We start from the raw sequence: 21,125 nt of genomic DNA, 5'->3' as shown, positions 1-21,125 counted from the left end.
CTTTTTGCCTCAGACTGACTCAGTTTCCATTACATCCTTCAAAAATCTCCTTGTTGACAACTTGACAAACATTTCTTTGTTGGCTTTCAAGTTTTAAGTATAGCAATCAGAATCACAGAAATTTAATATTTCTGTGAATTCTGTGAGAAAACATATTAGGTAAACACCAAAATTAGTGACCAAAATTTTTAAGTTGTAGAATTATCTCTGAACTTAACTATATTTCATTCCTATGATAGGTGACAAGCCAAGACCTTCAGTTTCAATAAGTTCCACTTTTATTTATATTTTAAAATAATATATTGCCTTGAAATAATGCCTATCTTCTTAAAATCTTTTGACACACTTCTTCCAGGGACACAGATGGCTGTTTATTTCATAAAGGAGACACTGAGCACAGAGAAGCTGTAGTGAAGACACAATTGAGATAGGAGGGCAAACCAGTTTCAGTAAGTCACTTTTATGGTAAACTATTCAGATATAGGAAGAATCCAGTCATCTTATCAGTTAACTTAGTGTATCTGAATTTTAATGGATTTACTGTGGGAATATTTTTCTTTGAGAGGGAAGAGAGTGCTTGGTAGGATTCCAGTCTATGTTGGTGGTTCTCAAACATGAGTATGCATGAGACTCACTGGTGGGCTTGTTAAAACACACTGTTGAACCCCACCCCCAGAGTTTCTGATTCAGTAGGTCCGGGGTAGACAAATTTCTAACAAGTTCCCAGATGATGATGATACTGCTGGTTCACAGACTGCAACTTGGGAAGTAGTTTAGATAATCTTCAGTGCTGAAAATAACTAATGTACTGAAAGCTTGCTGTGGGTTCAGTACTGTCACAGGAGTTTGCCATTTACTGTCTCAAAACCTCTGGAGTAGATTTGGACCTTATTTTATAGCAAAGAGTTTGAAGCTATGAGAGGTTAAGTTGCATTATCTGTCAAATATCTAACAGCAAATAAAATGGGATATGACTAGAACCTGGGCAGCCTGTTTCCCAGTCCCAGACACTCAGCCATTTTACTGTGGCTAGCTGTTGCTTTAAGAGGCTAGAATTATACATTTGTAATTCTGAAATAAGTACCCCAGAAAATGCTCTGTATTTATGTTTCTAGACAAAATCCTGATCAGTGGTGAATAAGGGGGAAAAAAAGGTAGACAAAATATTGTTTTAAAATATATAACCACATAGACTATAGTAGTAACATTCTGAGATGGTAAGATACTTAGGGAGAAAAAAATGACAAATTCCTTCCACCTGCTCTTTTCAGATAAGTGGAAAGTCAGCCAACTGGAGTTCCACTCTTGTAGAGGGAATGTTTTCAGGACTCAGAGACCCTGAAAGTGAGGCCAAAGGACTGGAAGTTCTGGTGATCAGATAACTCATTCAGACTGGATAAAAGCTAGAGTGTAAATGTGAAAACCCTGAATTGTAGTCAATGGCTAAATACTGAGCCACATGCAAGGCAACTGGGGTGGGTAATGAGGAAACCAAAAAATGCCACTCCTGTTTCCAACGAGTACAAGAAGATGGTAATAACCAATATTCATTGAACTCTTCACATGGCAGGCAGTATTCTGAGTCCTTCACAGTCACTTAACTCAATCATCACAACCACCATACAAGGGAAATATGGATATTCCGTGTCTTTGTTGCAGAATGAGTTACTAAGACAGTGATTTCTGAAATATTTTATGCATACAGTGAAATGAACAGTAAATGGTTTGAGTAAAAACCCTTCTTTGATTTCATACTCTATTTAATGACATCAAGACGAACCACAGGCACATGTAGAAGTTATCAAATTAGATTTTTTCTTTCCCAAATAATAGTATGAGATGAGTTCCTTATACCTATTTCTTAAGTATTCCTTATACTTATTTTAATATATTAGAAATGGTGCCTTACCACATTTTAATTTTTTCCCACTCTAAGGTTGCTTACTTTTAAAATTACAAGGTCCAGAGGAATTACAAAAGATAAAGCCACCATTTCATCAAATCTGAAAGCATTGTCAAAGTAAATTTTGTACAGTAGCTAACCACCCAAGGAGGAGCTAAATTAAATCCAACATTGAGCAACCCATGGTACCTTGTTGGCACACTGGGTGGTATTTTATGGGTAGGACAACATGCTCTCCCCAAGAAACACCATAGAGACCCTCGTCCTGTGAATTTCTGTATGATCCTGTCCCTGAATTAGCTCTACCTATGAAACCCAGATTTGAAAAATCCAGGAGTAACCGGGCGCGGTGGCTCACGCCCATAATCCCAGCATTCTGGGAGGCCACAGTGGGCGGATACTAGGTCGGGAGTTTGATAGCAGCCTGACCAACATGGAGAAACCCCATCTCTACTAAAAATACAAAGGTAGCCAGGCATGGTGGTGCACGCCTGTAATCCTAGCTACTTGGGAGGCTGAGACAGGAGAATCGCTTGAACCTGGGAAGCAGAGGTTGCGGTGAGCCGAGATCATGCCATTGTACTCCAGCCTGGGCAACAAGAGCTAAACTGTCTCACAAAAAAAAAAAGAAAAAAATCCAGGAGTTACCTGTAGTTTACTTTGGCCCAAGTCCCCTATACAAACAAAGAGCATTTAAAATAAGTTACCGCAAGTCCTACAAAGTAACTCGCACTGGGGAAAGGACTACACATGAAACAGGAACATATACGCCACCAACTATGGGATACCTCAGAGAGATTCTGAGTTTGGTTCCAGAACACCAAAAAAGAGTCACACAAATTTTCTGGTTTCCCAGTGATATAAAAGTTGTTTATACTAAAGTGTAGTCTATTAAATTTGCAATAACATGTCTAAAAAAATAATGTATATACCTTAATTTTAAAATATTGCTAAAAGATGCTAGGGATCACCTGAGCCTACAGTGAGCTATAATCTTTGTTGATGTGGGTCTTGTTGAGGGCTGCTGACTGATTAGGGTGGTATTTGCCGAAGGCTGGGGTGACTGACAATTTCTTAAGGAAGTTTGCTTCTTTTTTTTTTTTTTTTTTTTTTTTTTTGAGATGGAGTCTTGCTCTGTCATCCAGGCTAGAGTGCAGTGGCATGATCTTGGCTCACTGCAACCTCTCGTGCCTCAGCCTCCTGAGTAGCTGGGATTACAGGTGCCTGCCACCGTGCCCAGCTAATTTTTGTATTTTTAGTAGAGACAGGGTTTCGCCATGTTGGCCAGTCTGGGCTCGAACTCCTGGCTTCAAGTGATCTGCTTGCCTTGGCCTCCCAAAGTCCTGGGCTTACAGGCGTGAGCCACTGCACCTGGCCATCCATTGATTGTTCCATTCACTAAAGATTTCCCCGTAGCATGTGATGCTGTTTGATAGCATTTGACCCTTCTTTCAAAATTGGGGTCAGTCCCCCCAAACCCTGCCACTGCTTTGTCAACTAATACTCTGAATCCTTTGTTTTCATTTAAGCAGTATTCACAGCATATTCACCAGGAGTAGATTCTATCTCAAGAAACCACTTTCTTTGTTCATCCATAAAAAGCATCTCCTCATCTATCAAAGTTTTATCATGAGATGGCAACAATGCAGCCACATTTTCAGGCCCTACTTCCAGTTCTGTTTGTCTTGCTACTTCTGCCACATCTACAGTGACTCCCTTCACTGAAGTCTTGAACCCCTCAACATCATTGATGAGGATTGGAATTAACTTCTTTCAAACTCCTGTTAATGTGGAGATATATACATATACCCATATATAACGTTTGTGTGTATATATAAAATGGGTTGGTATGTTGTCCTGCCCATAAAATACCACCCAGTGTGCCAATTGAAGTATGTATAATTTTTAAATATATATAAATATATATATAATATATATTTTGTATATATAATATATAAAATATAAATATATTAAAATAGAATATATAATATATAAATTCATATATTCCACCGTCATAATTTATATATATAATACATAATTTATATATTTATATATAATTTAGATATAGATATATTTTAAAGATGGTCTTACTCTGTCACCCAGACTGGAGTGCAGTGGCACAATCAGCTCACTGCAGTCTCAAACGTGGGCTCAAACAATCCTGCCATCTTAGTGTCCTGAGTTGCTGGGAATACAGACATGTGCCACCACTCTTGGCTAATTAAAAAAAAAATTGTAGAGACAAGGTCTTGCTTTGTTGCCTAGGCTGGTCTCAAAACTCCTGGCCTCAAGCAATCCTCCTACCTTGGCCTCCCAAAGTGCTGGGTTTACAGGCATGAGCCACTGTGTCTGATACATATATTTTTGATTTTTCGTTTTTCTTTTTTTCTCCCCTCTAGTTTCTAGTTACATACCGTAAGTGGATATTTTGATCTCCCATGAACCACAAATGTTCTTAATGGCATCTCGAATGATGAATCCTTTCCAGAAGATTTTCAATTTACTTTGCTCAGAACTATCAGAGGAATCACGATGACAACTACAGCCTTATGAAATGTATTTTGTAAACAAGACTTGAAAGTCAAAATTTCTCCTTGATCCATGGGCTTCAGAATGGATGTTGTGTTAGCAAGCATGATAACAGCATCAGTCTCTGCACATCTCTATCAGAACTCTTGGATGACCAGGTGTATTGTCAATGAGGAGTAATATTTTGAAAGGAACCTTTTTTTTCTGAGCACTATAGCTCAAGAGTGGGCTTTAAATATTCCATAAGCCATGCTGTAAATAGATGTGCTGTCACTAACTAGGCTTTGTTGGTCCATTTATAGATCATATTTAGCATAATTCTTAAAGGCGCTAGGATTTTCAGAATGGTAAAGGAATGTTGACTTTAAAGTCTTCAGTTGTATTAGCCCCTAACAAGAGCATCAGCCTGTTCTTTGAAGCTTGGAAGACAGGCATTGACTTCTCTCCAGCTATGAAAGTCTTAGATGGAATCTTCTTCCACTAGAAGGCCGTTTCATATACATTTAAGATCTGTTGTTCTGACTGGGAATGGTGGCTCACACCTGTAGTCCCAGCACTTTGGGAGGCCGAGGCGGGCAGATTGCTTGAGGTCAGGAGTTCAAGACCAGCCTGGCCAACATGGTGAAACTCCGTATCTACTAAAGATACAAAATTAACCTGGACATGGTGGCACATGCCTCTAATCCCACTTACTTGGAAGGCTGAGGCAGGAGAATCGAACCCAGGAGGCAGAGGTTGCACGAGATTGCACCACTGTACTCCAGCCTTGGTGACAGAGCAAGACTATCTCAAAAACAAAAGATCGTTGTTTAGTGTAGATGCCTTTATCAATGATTTTAGCTAGAGCTCGATAACCTGATACAGCTTCTACATTAGCACCTGCTGCTTCACCTTGCACTTATATGTCATGAAGATAGCTTCTTTCCTTAAACCTCGGGAACAATCCTCTGTTAGCTTCCAGCTTTTGTTTTGCAACTCCACCTCTCTCAGCCTCCATAGAAATGAAGAGTTAGGGCCTTGCTCTGGATTAGGCTTCGGCTTAAGGGAATGTTGTGGCTGGTTTTATCTTCTATCCAGACCAACTAGAACTTTCTCCATATCAGCAATAAGGCTGTTTAGCTTTATTTTTTGTGTGTTTACTGGAGTAGCATTTTTAATTTCCTTCAAAATTTTTTCCTTTGCATTCGTGACTTAGCTTTTCTCCTTTCAGCTCACAACTTGGCTAACTGGAGCAAGAAGCCTAGCTTTCTGCCTACCAACATGACTTCCTCACTAATTTAATCATGTTTGCTTTTGATTTAAAGTGACAGACTCTTCCTTTCATTTGGACACTTAGAGGCCTTTGTAGGATTATTAGTTGGCCTAATTTCAATATTGTGTTTCCAGGAATAGGGAGGCCCCAGGAGAGGGAGAGAGAAGGGAAAGGTTGGTGGAGCAGTCCAAACGTATGCAGGGCTTATGGATTAATTTCCCCTTCCTCTATGAGCGTGGTTCATGGTGCCCCAAAACAATTGCAATAATATTAAAGATTACTGATCACAGATCACAATAGCAGACATAATAACAATGAAAAATTTTTAAGTATTGCGAGATTACCAAAATGTGACAGACAAAGCGAGCCAATGTTGAAATACAGGCAGTATCTGCTAAGTGGTATAAAACAATCTGTACTTCTAGAAAGTCAGGAAATGTTTGGGGCAGCTGGGATTAAATGAGGCGGAGCTCACACAAGTGATGTGAAATTGCCTCGGGCTAGGGGGTGTGTGTGTTCCCCCCTGGGTGGCATCTGGCAAGTCCCCAGGGCCCGGTTAGTCCCAGCCGGCCTGGAGGCGAAGACCGCTTACCTCTCCCCGCCCCCGCGCTCTTGGCCTCCGCGAGCTCCAGAGCGACTGGGAGGAGCTTTAACTCTGTAGGAAGGATCAGCACGATCCACGGGAGCTACGGCGGCGCCAGAACCAACTGGCCTCGCTCTCTGGGGCAGAGGGCGGGGCCGCCGAGGAAGGGCCGAGGGCGGGGCCGGGAGCCTCTGGCTTCAGGAAGCGGAGGCCAGGGCGTCTGGCTGCGCGGTTGGCCGCAATGAGCTCGGCGTCAGGGCTCCGCGGGGTGCACCCCGCAGGTAGGCCGGGGGCGCCGACTGGGCACCGAGCGGGTCTGCGTCTTGCTCCTGCTGGAGGGGAAACGCGGGTTAGCGGGCTGGTCGCGCGGACCGGAGCGGGGCGGCGGGTTCCTTCGGCTTTGCAGGGCGGCCTGGAGCAGTTGCACTCTTGGATTGAAGGGCTCAGGGCCGACGGGGACGGCTTCGAGCGTTAGTCTAAGAAGCACTCGGGGACCTGGCCGCCGCCTCCTGGCGGTCCCGGGTAGCGGCGCCGGCGTGGCGGCAGGCCTTTGTCCTCCTGGGCGATGAGCGCTTTCTGGGCGCCCCGGCTGTTTAAACCTTAAAAGGCTGGCCCCACCCGGGCCTGACGTTCCTCCACGCCTGGCCGTTTTAAATGCTGACTTTTGCGGGTTGGATCTTTTGTTTGCTCACTTCGAAAAGTAAAAAGGAGGGGTTGTTCCGCCGAGTGATAAATCATAACTGGCCCGCGGGGTGCCCGGGCCAAGGTCTTGAGTCCGCCCGGGCTTCACCTGGAGGCGGCCAGTTCCTGGCGGCGAGCACACCCGGGTATCTCTCTTCTGCATCCGGGAAACCTGCTGCTGTCTGTCGGTTTGAGCCAAAACCACAATAACTTTTCTCTGCAAAATAATCTCTTGCTAAGAGCATACGTTCTGTCACTTATTACTGGTAAAGTTCAGAAACTTCAAGCCTGGCCAGAGTAAAACAAAAAGGTCGAAACGCCTGCAGTTGGCCGGACGCGGTGACTCACGCCTGTAATCCCAACACCTTGGGAGGCCGAGGCGGGCGGATCACCAAAGGTAGGGAGTTCTGGACCAGCCTAACTAACACGGTGAAACCCCGCCTCTACTAAAAATACAAAAAAATTAGCCAGGCGTGGGCGCCTGCTGCTGGGGAGACTGAGACCGGAGAATCGTTTGAGCCCGGGAGGTGGAGGTTGCAGTGAGATCGCGCCACTGCACTCCAACCTCCGCGACAGAGTGAGAATCAAGGAAAAAAGAAAAAGAAACACCTGCAGTTGGTTAGAGTGCCTTTGTTTAAGAACTTTTTATATTTTGCTGCACAAAGGAAGTGGTGCTCCAGAGGCAAGTTGTAAAAGTCACATGGTCGTAGAGGGAGTAGATAGGTAGCCTTGTCCTGAAGGCACAGTGCAGGATCCAGTTACAATCTCTAGGGGCGGGAAGCCGGGGTTTCCGTCACTCACCTGCACCCTTCATCTTCTTCCTCCACCGCACTCCCCAGTACATGTTCTAGGCCTGATAGAGGTTACTCTACATAGGGTTACTAAACATATTGTTGATGGAGCCGATGGGTAGATTTTCATAGAGAGTGCAGTGAATGAAGACGATGACAGTAGAATGACCCAAGTCGTTTGGGAAGTTGAACAAAGTTTAGAAAGGTAGCTGGTCTCAGATGGGAGGGGCTCCGTGGAGATGGGCCTGCAGAGACTTTGGAATCTGCAGGTGGGCCTGGCTTTCAATCCCAACTCCATTTTGCCGCCCTTGGCACGCCTGGCCCACTCTTTCCCTGTTCCTGAGCTGTGGAACTGTGAGATAAGGTATCTAAGGGGTCAGGCCATCAACAAATGGTAGCTGGCAGGATTATCTGGAGGGATTAGCAAATTAGAGTGAGGTGAAAAAAGGAATGATTAGTTTTGTAAAACCTAAACTGATTTAAGGAACAAGGAGGTGGCAGTTACATTATCCTGGAAAGGAAGAGAAGCGAAAAGAGGGCCGGACACGGTGGTGGGCACCTGTAGTCCCAGCTGCTGGGGAGGCTGAGGCAGGAGAATCTCTTGAATCCGGGAGGCGGAGGTTGCAGTGAGCCAAGATTGCGCCACTGCACTCCAGCCTGGGCGACAGAGGGAGGCTCTGTCTCAAAAAAAAAAAAAAAAGTGAAAAGAGGTCAAGAATCAGGTTTAAGGAAGGGCACATTTTTGATAAGTAGATTGCAAATGAAAAGGAATTTCTGTATCTGTTATAGAGGGTAGCTCCTTCATTAAAATTTATTTTCTCCATATCAATAAAGCTATTTCTTACTTTATCCAGGTTTTTAAATATTAATGCAGGCCGGGCATGGTGACTCACACCTGTCATCCCAGCACTTCCAGGAGGCTGAGGCAGGTGGATCACTTGAGACCAGGAGTTCGAGACCAGACAGGACAACATAGCAAAACCCCGTCTCTACTGAAAATACAAAAAAAAAAAAAAATTAGCTGGGCATGGTGGCGCATGCCTGTAATCCCGGCTACTCAGGAGGCTGAGGCAGGAAAATCGCTTGAACCCAGGAGGCGGAGGTTGTGGTGAGCTGAGATCACACCACTGCACTGGAGCCTGGGTGACAGAGTGAGACTCCATCTCAAAAATATAGAAATAAAAAATAAATATAAATGCGGCATAATGATACTTAAGTGCTCCCTTCTGGAAAACTTGTCTGCTTGGGATACACAGCTCAAGGTGGTCATGATGTGTTATTTTCTTTGCAATCTGTGGGTAAAGTTTATCAACTCCAGAAAAGTATTGGAACTTAGGTCCTGACATCTGTCTCCATAGCATTTTGTTCTGATTCGGTGTTTGCTAGAGTGGCCACTGGACCTGGTCATTAATTGGTACTGCAGGATGCAGGGTGCACTTTGTGAGAGTGAAGGTAAGTTACAGCCAGTCAGCATCAGAACCGGGGTGTCCAGAGCCTAGGTTTTTTCCTACATCTGTAGCATTAACAAACACCACCACAAAAACTTAAAAAAAAAAAAAAAATCCCTCACTGAGGTTGCCAAATCTGTTAACTTTGAAACTGAATATATTATTTTAAGAGATGGGGTCTAGCTCTGTTACTCAGGCTGGAGTACGGTGGCTATTCACAGGGGCAGTCATAGCACACTATATCCTAGAACTCTTGGGCTCAAGAGATCCTCCTGACTCGGCCTCCCAAGTAACTGGGACTATAGGCTTGCCACTATGCCCGGCCCGCACGTCGTTTTAGATAGATTTTCTTGAGCAGCTACTTGATACTAGTTAGCCATTCTTAAACCTGTAGGTCTTGACTAATGTGAGGGCATATTTGAAACAACCCAAACTCACATCTTAAGTTACTAATATATCAGCTAACAACTGGGAATCTACTTCTTTGGGAATATGAGAAACAAGAGTTTTAAAGACCCAAGCAAGAATACATCTCCAGTGTTTTCACCCTGAGGGATATGAGTTAGTTTGCTGAGCAGCCATTTGGCACAGCTTCCGCGAGTTAGGCTGTGAGCAGCCTCCGGCTCAGCAGTCTGTATGGAGCAGAAGCCGCACGAGGTGAGCCGCTGGCCTGCTACCACCAGGGCAGACACTGAGACACTGAGTGCTTTCCAAGTTGTGCAGAATTTTGGCGGGTGAGGCGGATGGTTGTGACATATGGGTTTAATTTTCTTGAAGTTATTGTTTCTTTGTAGTCTAATTGGTTAAAAGATAAGCAGATGAGGTTATCAAAAGGCAGCAGATCCCGACAGCTTTTGAAAATGGGAAGAGTGAAATCCCTGTGCTGTCTTCATAGAGCAGTGTGTGGAGTAGGAAGTACCTGGTTACTGTGCTCACCTAGGGCAAAGGTCGGACTAAACAGCTTTCTCATCTGCCATGCAGCGGGGAGGACCAGTTGGAGAAGTTGCTTTTAGCTCTCATACCTTAGTGTAAAAATCACTTTGTGAAAAATGAAGCTGTCACCTCCTTCCTCTAAGATTCTGATTCTGTCTCAGGATCCAGGAATCTGCATTTTAACATCCATACCAGGAATTCTGATGTCCAAGGTTGAGCAGAACTGACTTAGGGCATATGGACAGAGGGATGCCTTAGTGGGGTCTTAGTTGGGTCTGATTGCTTGGGGCAGTTCCCGGAGGAATAGGCTAAAGGGGACTTGAACTGAATTCCCCAGCTTGTATTTTTTTTAGGAGAAGTGAGGTTAGAACAATCAGGTGATGGGGGCTAGTAATGGGGAGATCTCTTAAGGACAGGGAAACACAACCCTTTTGGCTAGGAGATGATGGGTAAGAGTCCATGCTTTGCGGTCATTCCTCCTCAACTGAAGGGTGCATCTTGCTATACTGCTAGTATTTCGGTTTATTCATTACTGTCTCCCCTCTAAGCTGTTGAGCTACCAGGTAAAAACAGATGCATAAGTGGATGGGGACTTTATTGTAGAAGATGCCACAATTTTTGCACTGTCCGGTGTAGAAGCCACTGGCCAATTAATTTAAATTGAAAATAAGTTGAGTTCCTCAGTTGCACTAGCTACATTTAAATGCTCAGTAGACACATGTGGCCAGTGGCTACCTTATGAGACAGTGCAAATATGGAACAATTCCACCATCACAGACAGTTCCATGACATAGCACTGCTCTAGAGAGTAGATAGGAATTCAGTGGAAGGCTGGCTGTCCAGGGAGTAGGGAGTCCAGTTGAGATTGGAGAGCAGAGAGCTCCCTTATAGAGTTGGAAATGCAGATGTATCATGCAGGAGATCCAAGGTCCAAGTCTTTGCCCTTGCCCTTCCCTTCCTCCACCCGAACTTCTACCTCTTCCAGGCCTACACCACTGCTAATCCAGCATTAACCACACACTGTATTTCAGTTCTCCTGTAGGACTCAATTCTTTGTTTCAGAAAATATGTGCAAAAACATTTTCTGCATAACAAAGCAACTTAATATTTCAACTCTATAATCACAGAACTATGTTACTCTAGGCATATTTTGCAGTGAATGCATTTGTGTAATATTTTCTCCATTTCTAAGATTGTTATTTTGCAGGTTGAGTTGGGGGTGAGAAAGCACAGAACTGTTAATTTATAGTTTATTAGTAAGCAGTTTCCCTTCATTTCCTTCTCTTCATATACTTTGGCTTTTAAACTAACTGAAACAGAAGGGTCTTAGAGTTTGGGAGCTGGAAGGGGAATGGGAGTTCCTACTATATTTTACTGCCTTAAGTAAAAAATAATTAACAAAAATCAACCTTTTTTTTAATAGGTGGGGAACAAAACATGACAGAAACAGATGCCTTCTATAGAAGGTAAAGCCGTGCTCTTTTCTAATAAAGGTCTCTTCCTTTGATGGCCATGATCAGCCTACAGAAATCAAAGCAAGAATGGGTCCTGGGAGCTGCCCCTGGTTGTCGAGGGACCTGGAGTCAGAATACATATTGGCATGGCATGAGCCTAGAGCTAGAGCTTGGTTCTGAGCCTCGTGGTTATTCTTGGTTGCTGGATCCTAGGGGCCCGGGGAAAGACATCAAGGCAGAGGGTTAGGGATGTGTCAGGATGGCACATGGCTGCTGTTTTCCAATTGCCAGAGAGATATTTCAGGACTTTCCTTATTAGCATGGCCTTTCCTGGAGCACACCAGTGGAACATCAACCTGGCAAGGAGGAAGCTCAGATCTCTGTCTACATGTTGACCTAGAACTTGGTGGGGCTTATTATTTAATATGACTTGAAGTGATTGTTTTTGAACTTTTCATTAACAGAGAAATGTTTGATCCGGCAGAAAAGTACAAAATGGACCACAGGAGGAGAGGAATTGCTTTGATCTTCAATCATGAGAGGTTCTTTTGGCACTTAACACTGCCAGAAAGGCGGGGCACCTGCACAGACAGAGACAATCTTACCCGCAGGTAGTAGTTTTATCTACATATCAAGATGAGGCAGTTAAGTGATAAAATTACTTTTGGCTAGGTGTGGTGGTTCATGCTGGTAATCCCAGCACTTTGGGAAGCCAAGGTGGGAGGATCACTTGAGGCAAGGCGTTTGAGACAAGTCTGGGCAACAGAGTGAGACCCTGTCTCTACAAAAAATAAATCAATTAGCTGGGTATGGTGGCGGTAGTCCAGCTACTCTGGAGGCTGAAGGGGCAGGACTGCTTGAGCCCAGGAGTTCAAGGTTGCACTGAGCTGTGATCGTGCCACTGCACTCCAGGCTGGGCTACAGAGTGAGACCTTGTCTCTAAAATAAAAAATAAAATAAGTTTTTTTCCAGGCTTCCAAAAGAAAAGTTAAAAAAAAAATTAAAAATTAAAAAAATTCCAGACTCATAGAAGTAGGGAAAAAAAAGTTACTTATCGTAACTTGTCAACACTAATAAGGTAATAGCAGATCAAGAGTGTTTAAAGATGGGCCTCGCTTTGATGCAGCCTCCCTTAAGAACTTGCCTGAGTTATCTTCCTTACTCTGTTCTGTTAAATGTTGACAGGCTTTGCATTTGTACTAACATTTGCATAGTAGACAACAGCACTCTAAATTGAATCGGCTGTCATTATGATTAAATCCTTTCCTACCATGGTGAATGAAGGGAAAACCACCATTGTTATATTTCATTTCTTTTCTCCTAAAGAAAGAAAATTTATGTGTCATTAAAATGTGTATAGATTCCTCCAAAGTAAGGATATTTGACAACTTTGAAAAGTTCATAGGCTAACATTTCATTTAATATATCACTAGGTTTTCAGATCTAGGATTTGAAGTGAAATGCTTTAATGATCTTAAAGCAGAAGAACTACTGCTCAAAATTCATGAGGGTAGGTAGTTTTGCTATTATATAGTTCATCTTCCTCTAATGAGATTGAGTCCTTCATCCTATCTGTAAAGACAGGTACAAGCAATTACTTATGTGACAAAAGAAGTATTAATTTAGCACAGGTTACAGGTTTTGGGTATCCTTCCGTGTTTCCATTACCCAGCACATTTAGAGACCGTTGCAAAGAATTATGCCTCTAAAGTTTATATTTAGCATACCACTAGTTACAGTCTATTGTAGAAATGAATGAAATGATCCCTTTAGTTGGCGGTAAAAGCCTAAAATGCAACTACTACAGGTGCTGGGCAGTCAATAGGCTTTTTCTCATTGACTCCTTTCATGACTGATTTTCTCACTGGTTTCCAAATACTGTTGGTTTACATACATTACCTCCTTTAATCCTCCCATCAATATGGAGTACGTATTCTAATTACAACCTGTATTATAATCATCACTGCATGCCATGGGTATTCAAATCATTTGCCAACCATTATATTTGCATAATTACTTTAAACTTTCTTCAGAGCTCTTCTTTAAACTGCACATCATTTTAACTTTGGCCGCTTACCAGCTTTTCTACTTTGCTCAGAAGCTTTGGAAGACATCAGTCTCATGTCACCGCACCCGGCCTTGAGTACTCTTTTGGAAGCTCTAAGTGCTATAATCTCTTCTTTTTTTTTTGAGATGGAATCTCGCTGTGTCTCCCAGACTGGAGTGCAGTGGCATGATCTCAGCTCACTGCAACCCCCACCTCCTGGGTTCAAGCGATTCTCCTGCCTCAGCTTACCAAGTAGCTCGCCCCCAAGCCCGGCTAATTTTGTGTTTTTAGTAGAGACAGGGTTTCACTGTGTTGGCCAGACTGGTCTTGAACTCCCAGCCTCAAGTGATCCACCTGCCTCGGCCTCCCAAAGTGCTGGGATTCCAGGCGTGAGCCACCGCGCCCGGCCCTAAGTGCTGTGTTCCTATGGTGAAAGTGCAGCAACGCATGGGGAGTTGTTGAGCAGCAGTTCCTGAGACTTTTGCTCTAAGGTCTCTGCTGATTCAAGGAAATTTTTAGTTTATTGCCAAAGTAACTTGGATCTTAAATGAGATTCCCTATCATAATCCCTTTATGTTTTCCACATCATTCTGTGTTTTAGAAAGACTAATGAAATTTGGTCAAACTCTATTACTCTGAACTTGAATAAATTTGGATTTTTTAAAACATAAGATACAGTATGGTATATTCTGTTTGATTAAAGACTAAAATAAGTTGTTTCATTACAGATATTTTATACTTATTAAAGAATAGGCCGGGTGTGGTGGCTCATGCCTGTAATCTCAGCACTTTGGGAGGCCAAGGTGGGTGGATCACTTGAGGTCAGGAGTTCGAGACCAGCCTGGCTACATGGCAAAACCCTGTCTCTACTAAAAATACAAAAATTAGCTGGGTATGGTTTCGAATCTGTAAAATCCCAGCTACTTGGGAGGCTGAGGCAGGAGAATCGCTTGAACCGGGGAGGTGGAGGTTGCCGTGAGCCAAGATCGTGCCACTGCACTCCAACCTAGGCACTAACAGTGAAACTCTTGTCTCAAAAAAACAAAAAAGACAAAACCACAAATTTTCCTCCTCCCCAGTCATGTGGACGTAACTTTATTCTAGTATTAATAAACTGAATTTTTATGTGTAGATAACAAGCATCGTATTTTCATTTCTATATTCTCTTTTGGGTCCTTTATAGTGTCAACCTCTAGCCACGCAGATGCCGATTGTTTTGTGTGTGTCTTCCTGAGCCATGGCGAAGGCAATCACATTTATGCATATGATGCTAAAATCGAAATTCAGACATTAACTGGCTTGTTCAAAGGAGACAAGTGTCAGAGCCTGGTTGGAAAACCCAAGATATTTATCATTCAGGTAAGACTGATTACGTTGTCATCTTAATTATAAAGTCTGTCATTCTGAACATGTGATAAAGGTCTAAAAGCCAATTTTGAAAGTAACTTTCTCCAGTAATTGGACAGGCCCTTTTTGAATTCTGGCCAATCAGAGTTGCACTTTGAGCTGTTAGTAATAATTCTTTGACACTCTCATTGTCTGTATTACAAAGTAACAGCATTTGGATTGACACTTGAAGTGACTCACGAAGTAACCAATGTGCTACTCCCTGGCCCAGGATGATATCAAGGAGAGCCATTGGAAAAGGTACCTGCTGACTAAAGAGTGCCGTGCAAGGCAACCTCATCAGACTAAGTTTGCTTCTTTGGGAGGTGGAGAGCATATAAACCAGTGGAAAGAATGGAAAAATAAAGCCCTTCTAGTCCTATCCTGTCTCATCCCTTTCACATTGCCCCTTAAACCAAGATTGTTTCTCTGCTGCCAAATTGGTTTTAGGGATAAAAGTATTTTTTACAGGTGTGATAGCTCATGCCTGTAATCTCAGCACTTTGGGAGGCCGAGGCAGGCAGATCACCTGAGGTCAGCAGTTCAAGACCAGCCTGGCAAACATGGTGAAACCCTGTCTCTACTAAAAATACAAAAATTAGCCAGGCGTGGTGGCAGGTGCCTGTAATGCCAGCCATTAGGCACGAGAATTGCTTGAACCTGGGAGGCAGAGGCTGCAGTGAGTCGAGAGCACACCACCACACTCCAGCCTGGGTGTCAGAGTAAGACTCTGTCTCAAAAAAAAAAATTTTTTTTTTCATGAATAATATTACTTGGCACATCATTAAGGATTCTTTTTTTTTTTTTTTTTTTTTTGAGACGGAGTCTCACTCTGTCTCCCAAGCTGGAGTGCAATGGTGCAGGATCAGCTCACTGCAACCTCCACCCCCAGGGTTCAAATGATTCTCCCACTTCAGCCTCTTGAGTAGCTGGGATTACAAGCACCTGCCATCATGCCTGGCTAAGTTTTGTATTTTCTTAGAGACGGGGTTTCACCATGTTGGCCAGGTGGGTCTAGAACTCCTGACCTCAGGTGATCTGCCCGCCTTGGCCTCCCAAAGTTTTGGGATTACAGGCATGAGCCACTGCACCCGGCCAAAGATTCTGAACTACAGAAGAGAAACCTGACATGCCAGTGCCACAATTCTGTACTTCCATGAATGGCATGGAGGACATAAAATAATATTATGTTAGTCTATTCTTGCATTGCTGTAAGGAAATACCTGAGACTGGGTAATTTATAAGGAAAAGAGATTTGATTGGCCCACAGTTCTGCAGGCTGTACAGGAAGCATGGTGCTGGCATCTGCTTCTGGTGAAGCCTTAGGAAGCTTCACCTTCCTAAGGTGGAAGGCGACGGAGAGCCAGCATATGACTTGGTGGGAGTGGGAGCAAGAGAGTGCTAAGGGGGAGGTGCCAGACTCTCTTACATAACCAGATTTATGTTAACTGAGTGAGAGCTCACTTATCACCAAGGAGATGATGCTAAACATTCATGAGATCCTCCCCAATGATCCAGTCACCTTCTACCAGGCCCCACCTCTCACACTGGGAACCACATTTTAACATGAGATTTGGAGGGGACAAAAATCCAGACCGTATCAAACATGAAACTGCATTTCACATCCTACCATAAAGTCTTGTTTTGGGGTGAGGAAGGAAGTGGCTGTAAGAAGTGAAGGATGACTGCCTCGTTTCTGGTTTGGACAACTGCATTGGAATGTCTGTGGGACATGGAATTGGTGATACAGGTGTAGAACCTAAGACAGGTGGCCTCGGCTGGAGAAAGAAATCAGGAGGTGCTCATGGAAGCCATGGGATTAGATGAGTTTACTTATGTTGAATACCGCCTGAAAAAGGAGCATAAAACAAAACCAGGGGGCACCCATGAGGAATGGGCTGAAGAGGGAAGATACTGAAGAGGATGGGCACCAGGAGAAAAATAAGAAACACATAATAACATGATTGTTTCATGAAAAAGGGAGTGGTCAACACTGTCAAACACAAGAGGATTGGAAATAACTAACGAGCTACTATAGGAAGAAAGCCACAAATGAAGGAAATAATTTGCCAAGTTACTTTCTCTGTATGCCTTAGATTCTTGGTAAAAAGAGCACCTCCCTCATGGGGTGGTTGTGCGGGCAAAATTGCCTGACTTAATGAATGAAAACCACTTAGAACGGTGCCTGGCATACGACACGCCCTCAGTAGAGGCTCGCTCTTTACTCTTACTGCAGTTGACTGGGCAGATGATGCCATCAGGTTCTGTTTTATTTAAGAAGGACAGTAGAAAACAAGGCCTGAAAATAAGCCTGCTGATACCAAGATTAAAATTTGCCTATAAAAATGGAATAGTAGGGATTTTCTATTTATGATTTTAAGTCATTCAGGACTTTTGATGCTCATAATTCTTGAACCATTTCAGAACTGATTGATGCATTTATAATGCTACAACAGAATCTTATTAGCTGACTGTATTCATGTATAGGGTGGCCATACAAAGCACCAGTCTGTATGGTTTCAACAGCGGGAATTTATCGTCACAGTCCCAGAGCTGGAAGTCTGAGATGGAGATGTGGGGAGGGTTGGTTTCTTCTGAGGCCTCCCTTCTTGGCTTGTAGGTGGCTGTCTTGTCCCTGTGCCTTCATATGGTCCTTCTTCTGTGCATGTCTGTGTCCCAATTTCTTCTTATGAAGACATTGGTCATGTTGGATTTGGGTTCACCCGTATGACCTCATTTTTCTTTATCACCTTTAAAGGCCCTGTCTTCAAATACAGTCATAGTTGAGGTATTGGGGCTAGGACTTCAACATATGAATTTGGTGGGAACACAATTCAGCCTGTAAAAGTCACTTACGGGAAGAGTTTAGTGTTAGCCTCTGAGTCAGAATTTAATGTTAATTTTGAGTGAGTCTAAATTTAATGTAAATTCTGAGTGAGTCAGAATTAGTGGGTAAAAATTTGAGACCTCACTTTTTAATGGGCACACAAGGAAGAAGGTGCATTAACAGGTATCTTGTCAGGTCAGGCTGGATGTCATTTTAACTCCTAACAATTTATAGCAGCAGCCAGGCAAGCAAAAGTCAATCTGGACATACACTGCCTGCCTAAATAGAAACACTTAGGTCAATACTATAGCTTTCAAAAGCGAAGGTAACGCAGTATGCCCTGGGTGTGGTTAATCCCTAAGAAATTTTAAAACCACAAGCTTTTTCCTCTACAGTATACCCTTCTACTAACATAATTTTATGTATACTTGGGGATGCCAATTTTTTCTTAAAACATTAAAAGGCCGGGTGCAGTGGCTCACGCCTGTATTCCCAGAACTTTGGGAGGCCGAGGCGGGCGGATCACAAGGTCAGGAGATCAAGACCATCCTGGCTAATACAATGAAACCCCGTCTCTACTAAAAATACAAAAAATTAGTCGGGCGTGATAGCGGGTGCCTGTAGTTCCGGCTACTCTGGAGGAGAATGGTGTGAACCTGGGAGGCGGAGCTTGCAGTGAGCTGAGATCACGCCACTGTACTCCATCCAGCCTGGGCGACAGAGCGAGACTCCGTCTCAAAAATAATAATAATAATAATAAACTGAAAGAAAATGTAAGTAGGAAACAGCTTTGTTGGCTTTTGTCCCCTCTAAACCTGAATGTATTGCTTCTGAACTGCTCAGGATGTGGTTTCTGTTGTAATGAAGGTGTACTGGCTTACACATTCACTGCACACATTAAGCACTGGGGAGAGAACAGTAGGCAAAGAGGTGGGTTTTTCCTCCTTGTCTTTTAGGCATGTCGGGGAGACCAGCACGATGTGCCAGTCGTTCCTTTGGATGCAGTAGATAATCAGATAGACAAGCTGGACACCAACATAACTGAGGTAGATGCAGCCTCCGTTTACACGCTGCCTGCTGGAGCTGACTTCCTTATGTGTTACTCCGTTGCAGAAGGTGTGTGGTGTTTAAAACAAACATATAATTACCTCTCTTGGCTAAGGTTCTATAAGTTTCACCTTTGATTGGTTTGGATCAGGTCTTTCTGTTGGGACATAGTGATTCCATCCTGAAGCTCTCAGACTTACCATTTTCTTTGACCACATGGCACAGAGTGATAAATGAAAGTGTAAAATACCTTACAGAAAAATCATTCCTGAGAGTTATATTGAGTAAAGCAGCAAGTCTAATTATATTAATATTAGCCTACAATCATTTACTGAGGGTGGTAGTGCCATTGTGGTAATTGTCCTGGAAAGCTTTAATTTTTTTTTTTTTTTTTTTTTTTTGAGACAAGGTCTTACTCTGTCACTGAGGCTGGAGTGCAGTAGCATGATCATGGCTCACTGCAGCCTCAATTTTGAGAAACTGAGCCTCAGCCCCCCTGTAGCTGGGACCATAGGCATGCACCACCATGCTTGGCTAACTTTTTAACTTTTCTGTAGAGACTGGGTCTTTCTATGTTGCCCAGGCTGGTCTCAAACTCCTGGGCTCAAGTGATCCTCCAGCCTTGGCCTCCTAAAGTGCTAGGATTACAGGTATGAGCCATTGCACTCAGCATTTTTTATATATATGTGTGTGTATATATAGTATGTATAGTATATACATATATATGTATTATGTGTATAAATACATATTATATATATTACATATATATTATATATAATATATATGTGTGTGTGTGTGTGTGTCTTTTTTTCTTTGAGAGAGTTTCACTCTGTTGCCCAGGCTGGAGTGCAGTGGTACAATGTCGGCTCACTGCAACCTCTGCCTCCTGGGTTCAAGTGATTCTCCTGCCTCAGCCTCCTGAGTAGCTGGGAATACAGGTGCCTGCCACCACACCCAGCTAATTTTTGTAGTTTTAGTAGAGACGGGGTTTCACCATGTTGGACAGGCTGGTCTCTAACTCCTGACCTCAAATGATCTGCCTGATGCCTCAGCCTCCCAAAGTGCTGGGATTACAGGCATGAGCCACCATGCCCAGCTGAAAAATATTTTGATAATGGTTCTTTGCTTTCGTAGTAAATAATTTTGTTTGACTTCTTTATAGTAATCTCATGTCTCAGTCATTGTCTATCTTGGGAATTTTTTAGGAAATGGAGGAAATTATATAGAATTAACCCCAGGTATATAAAACTATACAGAATTAATCTCTTTTCCCATTTGAGAAGAGTCAAAAAAAAAAATTTAAGCCATATATATCATGGACACATCTGAAGACTCTTTTAAGCATTTTTAAGAACTTATACTTCTGTAACTATAAAGAATACACACAGTAATTGAAGGCCAGAAAACTGCAGCAACATTTTCCTTCTCACTTTTTTAGGGTATTATTCTCACCGGGAAACTGTGAACGGCTCATGGTACATTCAGGATTTGTGTGAGATGTTGGGAAAATATGGCTCCTCCTTAGAGTTCACAGAACTCCTCACACTGGTGAACAGGAAAGTTTCTCAGCGCCGAGTGGACTTTTGCAAAGATCCAAGTGCGATTGGAAAGAAGCAGGTTCCCTGCTTTGCCTCAATGCTAACTAAAAAGCTTCATTTCTTTCCAAAATCTAATTAATAGGGGCTATCTTATTTTACAATTTAATCTATTGAAAATGTCTTTCTCGGCCAGGCGTGGTAGCTCACACCTGTAATCCCACCACTTTGGGAGTCTGAGGCGGGCAGATCACCTGAGGTCGGGAGTTCGAGACCAACCTGACCAACATGGAGAAACCCCGTCTCTACTAAAAATACAAAAAAAAATTTAGCTAGGCATGGTGGCGCATGCCTGTAATCCCAGCTACTTGGGAGGCTGAGGCAGGAGAATCACTTGAACTCAGGAGGGGGAGGTTGCAGTGAGTCGAGATTGCACCATTGCACTCCAGCCTGGGCAATAAGAGTGAAACTCCGTCTCAAAAAAAAGAAAATGTCTTTCTCTTCTTTTTATATAAATATCGTTAGGCTGAAGCATTATGGTCCAGTGATTCAAATGTTTTAAAGTTTAATGCCCAGCAGAGAACTGCCTTTAAAAAAAAAAAAAAAAGTTCATGTTGGCCATGGTGAAAGGGTTTGATATGCAGAAACAAAATCCTCAGGAAAGTAGGTAAATAAAAATTTACAAGCATTAATAAACTGCAGGGTTACA

The 21,125-nt window shown here is 43.0% G+C and overlaps 1 protein-coding gene across 6 annotated transcripts in view; it reads left to right on the top strand.

Moving 5' to 3' along the window:
• The window catches only part of CASP6 (caspase 6), a 23,652-nt gene extending 2,527 nt beyond the window's left edge, over positions 1-21,125 (top strand). For 2 of the 6 annotated variants that reach the window (XM_030915219.1, XM_010375470.2), the window contains exons 2-8: positions 356-449; positions 11,544-11,586; positions 12,039-12,185; positions 13,008-13,084; positions 14,805-14,980; positions 18,791-18,950; positions 20,320-21,037. In XM_030915219.1, coding sequence (XP_030771079.1) covers positions 11,558-11,586; positions 12,039-12,185; positions 13,008-13,084; positions 14,805-14,980; positions 18,791-18,950; positions 20,320-20,558 — 828 coding nt within the window. In that variant the 5' untranslated portion in view covers positions 356-449; positions 11,544-11,557 and the 3' untranslated portion in view covers positions 20,559-21,037. Of the gene's footprint in view, positions 1-355; positions 450-6,238; positions 6,549-11,543; positions 11,587-12,038; positions 12,186-13,007; positions 13,085-14,804; positions 14,981-15,239; positions 15,534-18,790; positions 18,951-20,319 lie in introns of those variants that run through there. The other 4 variants (XM_010375469.2, XM_030915210.1, XM_030915232.1 and 1 more) reach the window with 4 other exon arrangements.

Source organism: Rhinopithecus roxellana, chromosome 2 (genome assembly GCF_007565055.1).
Source record: "Rhinopithecus roxellana isolate Shanxi Qingling chromosome 2, ASM756505v1, whole genome shotgun sequence".
Taxonomy (NCBI): domain Eukaryota; kingdom Metazoa; phylum Chordata; class Mammalia; order Primates; family Cercopithecidae; genus Rhinopithecus; species Rhinopithecus roxellana.
The sequence above is the reverse complement of the archived record's forward strand: the minus strand, read 5'-3'. Positions and strand labels throughout refer to the sequence as shown.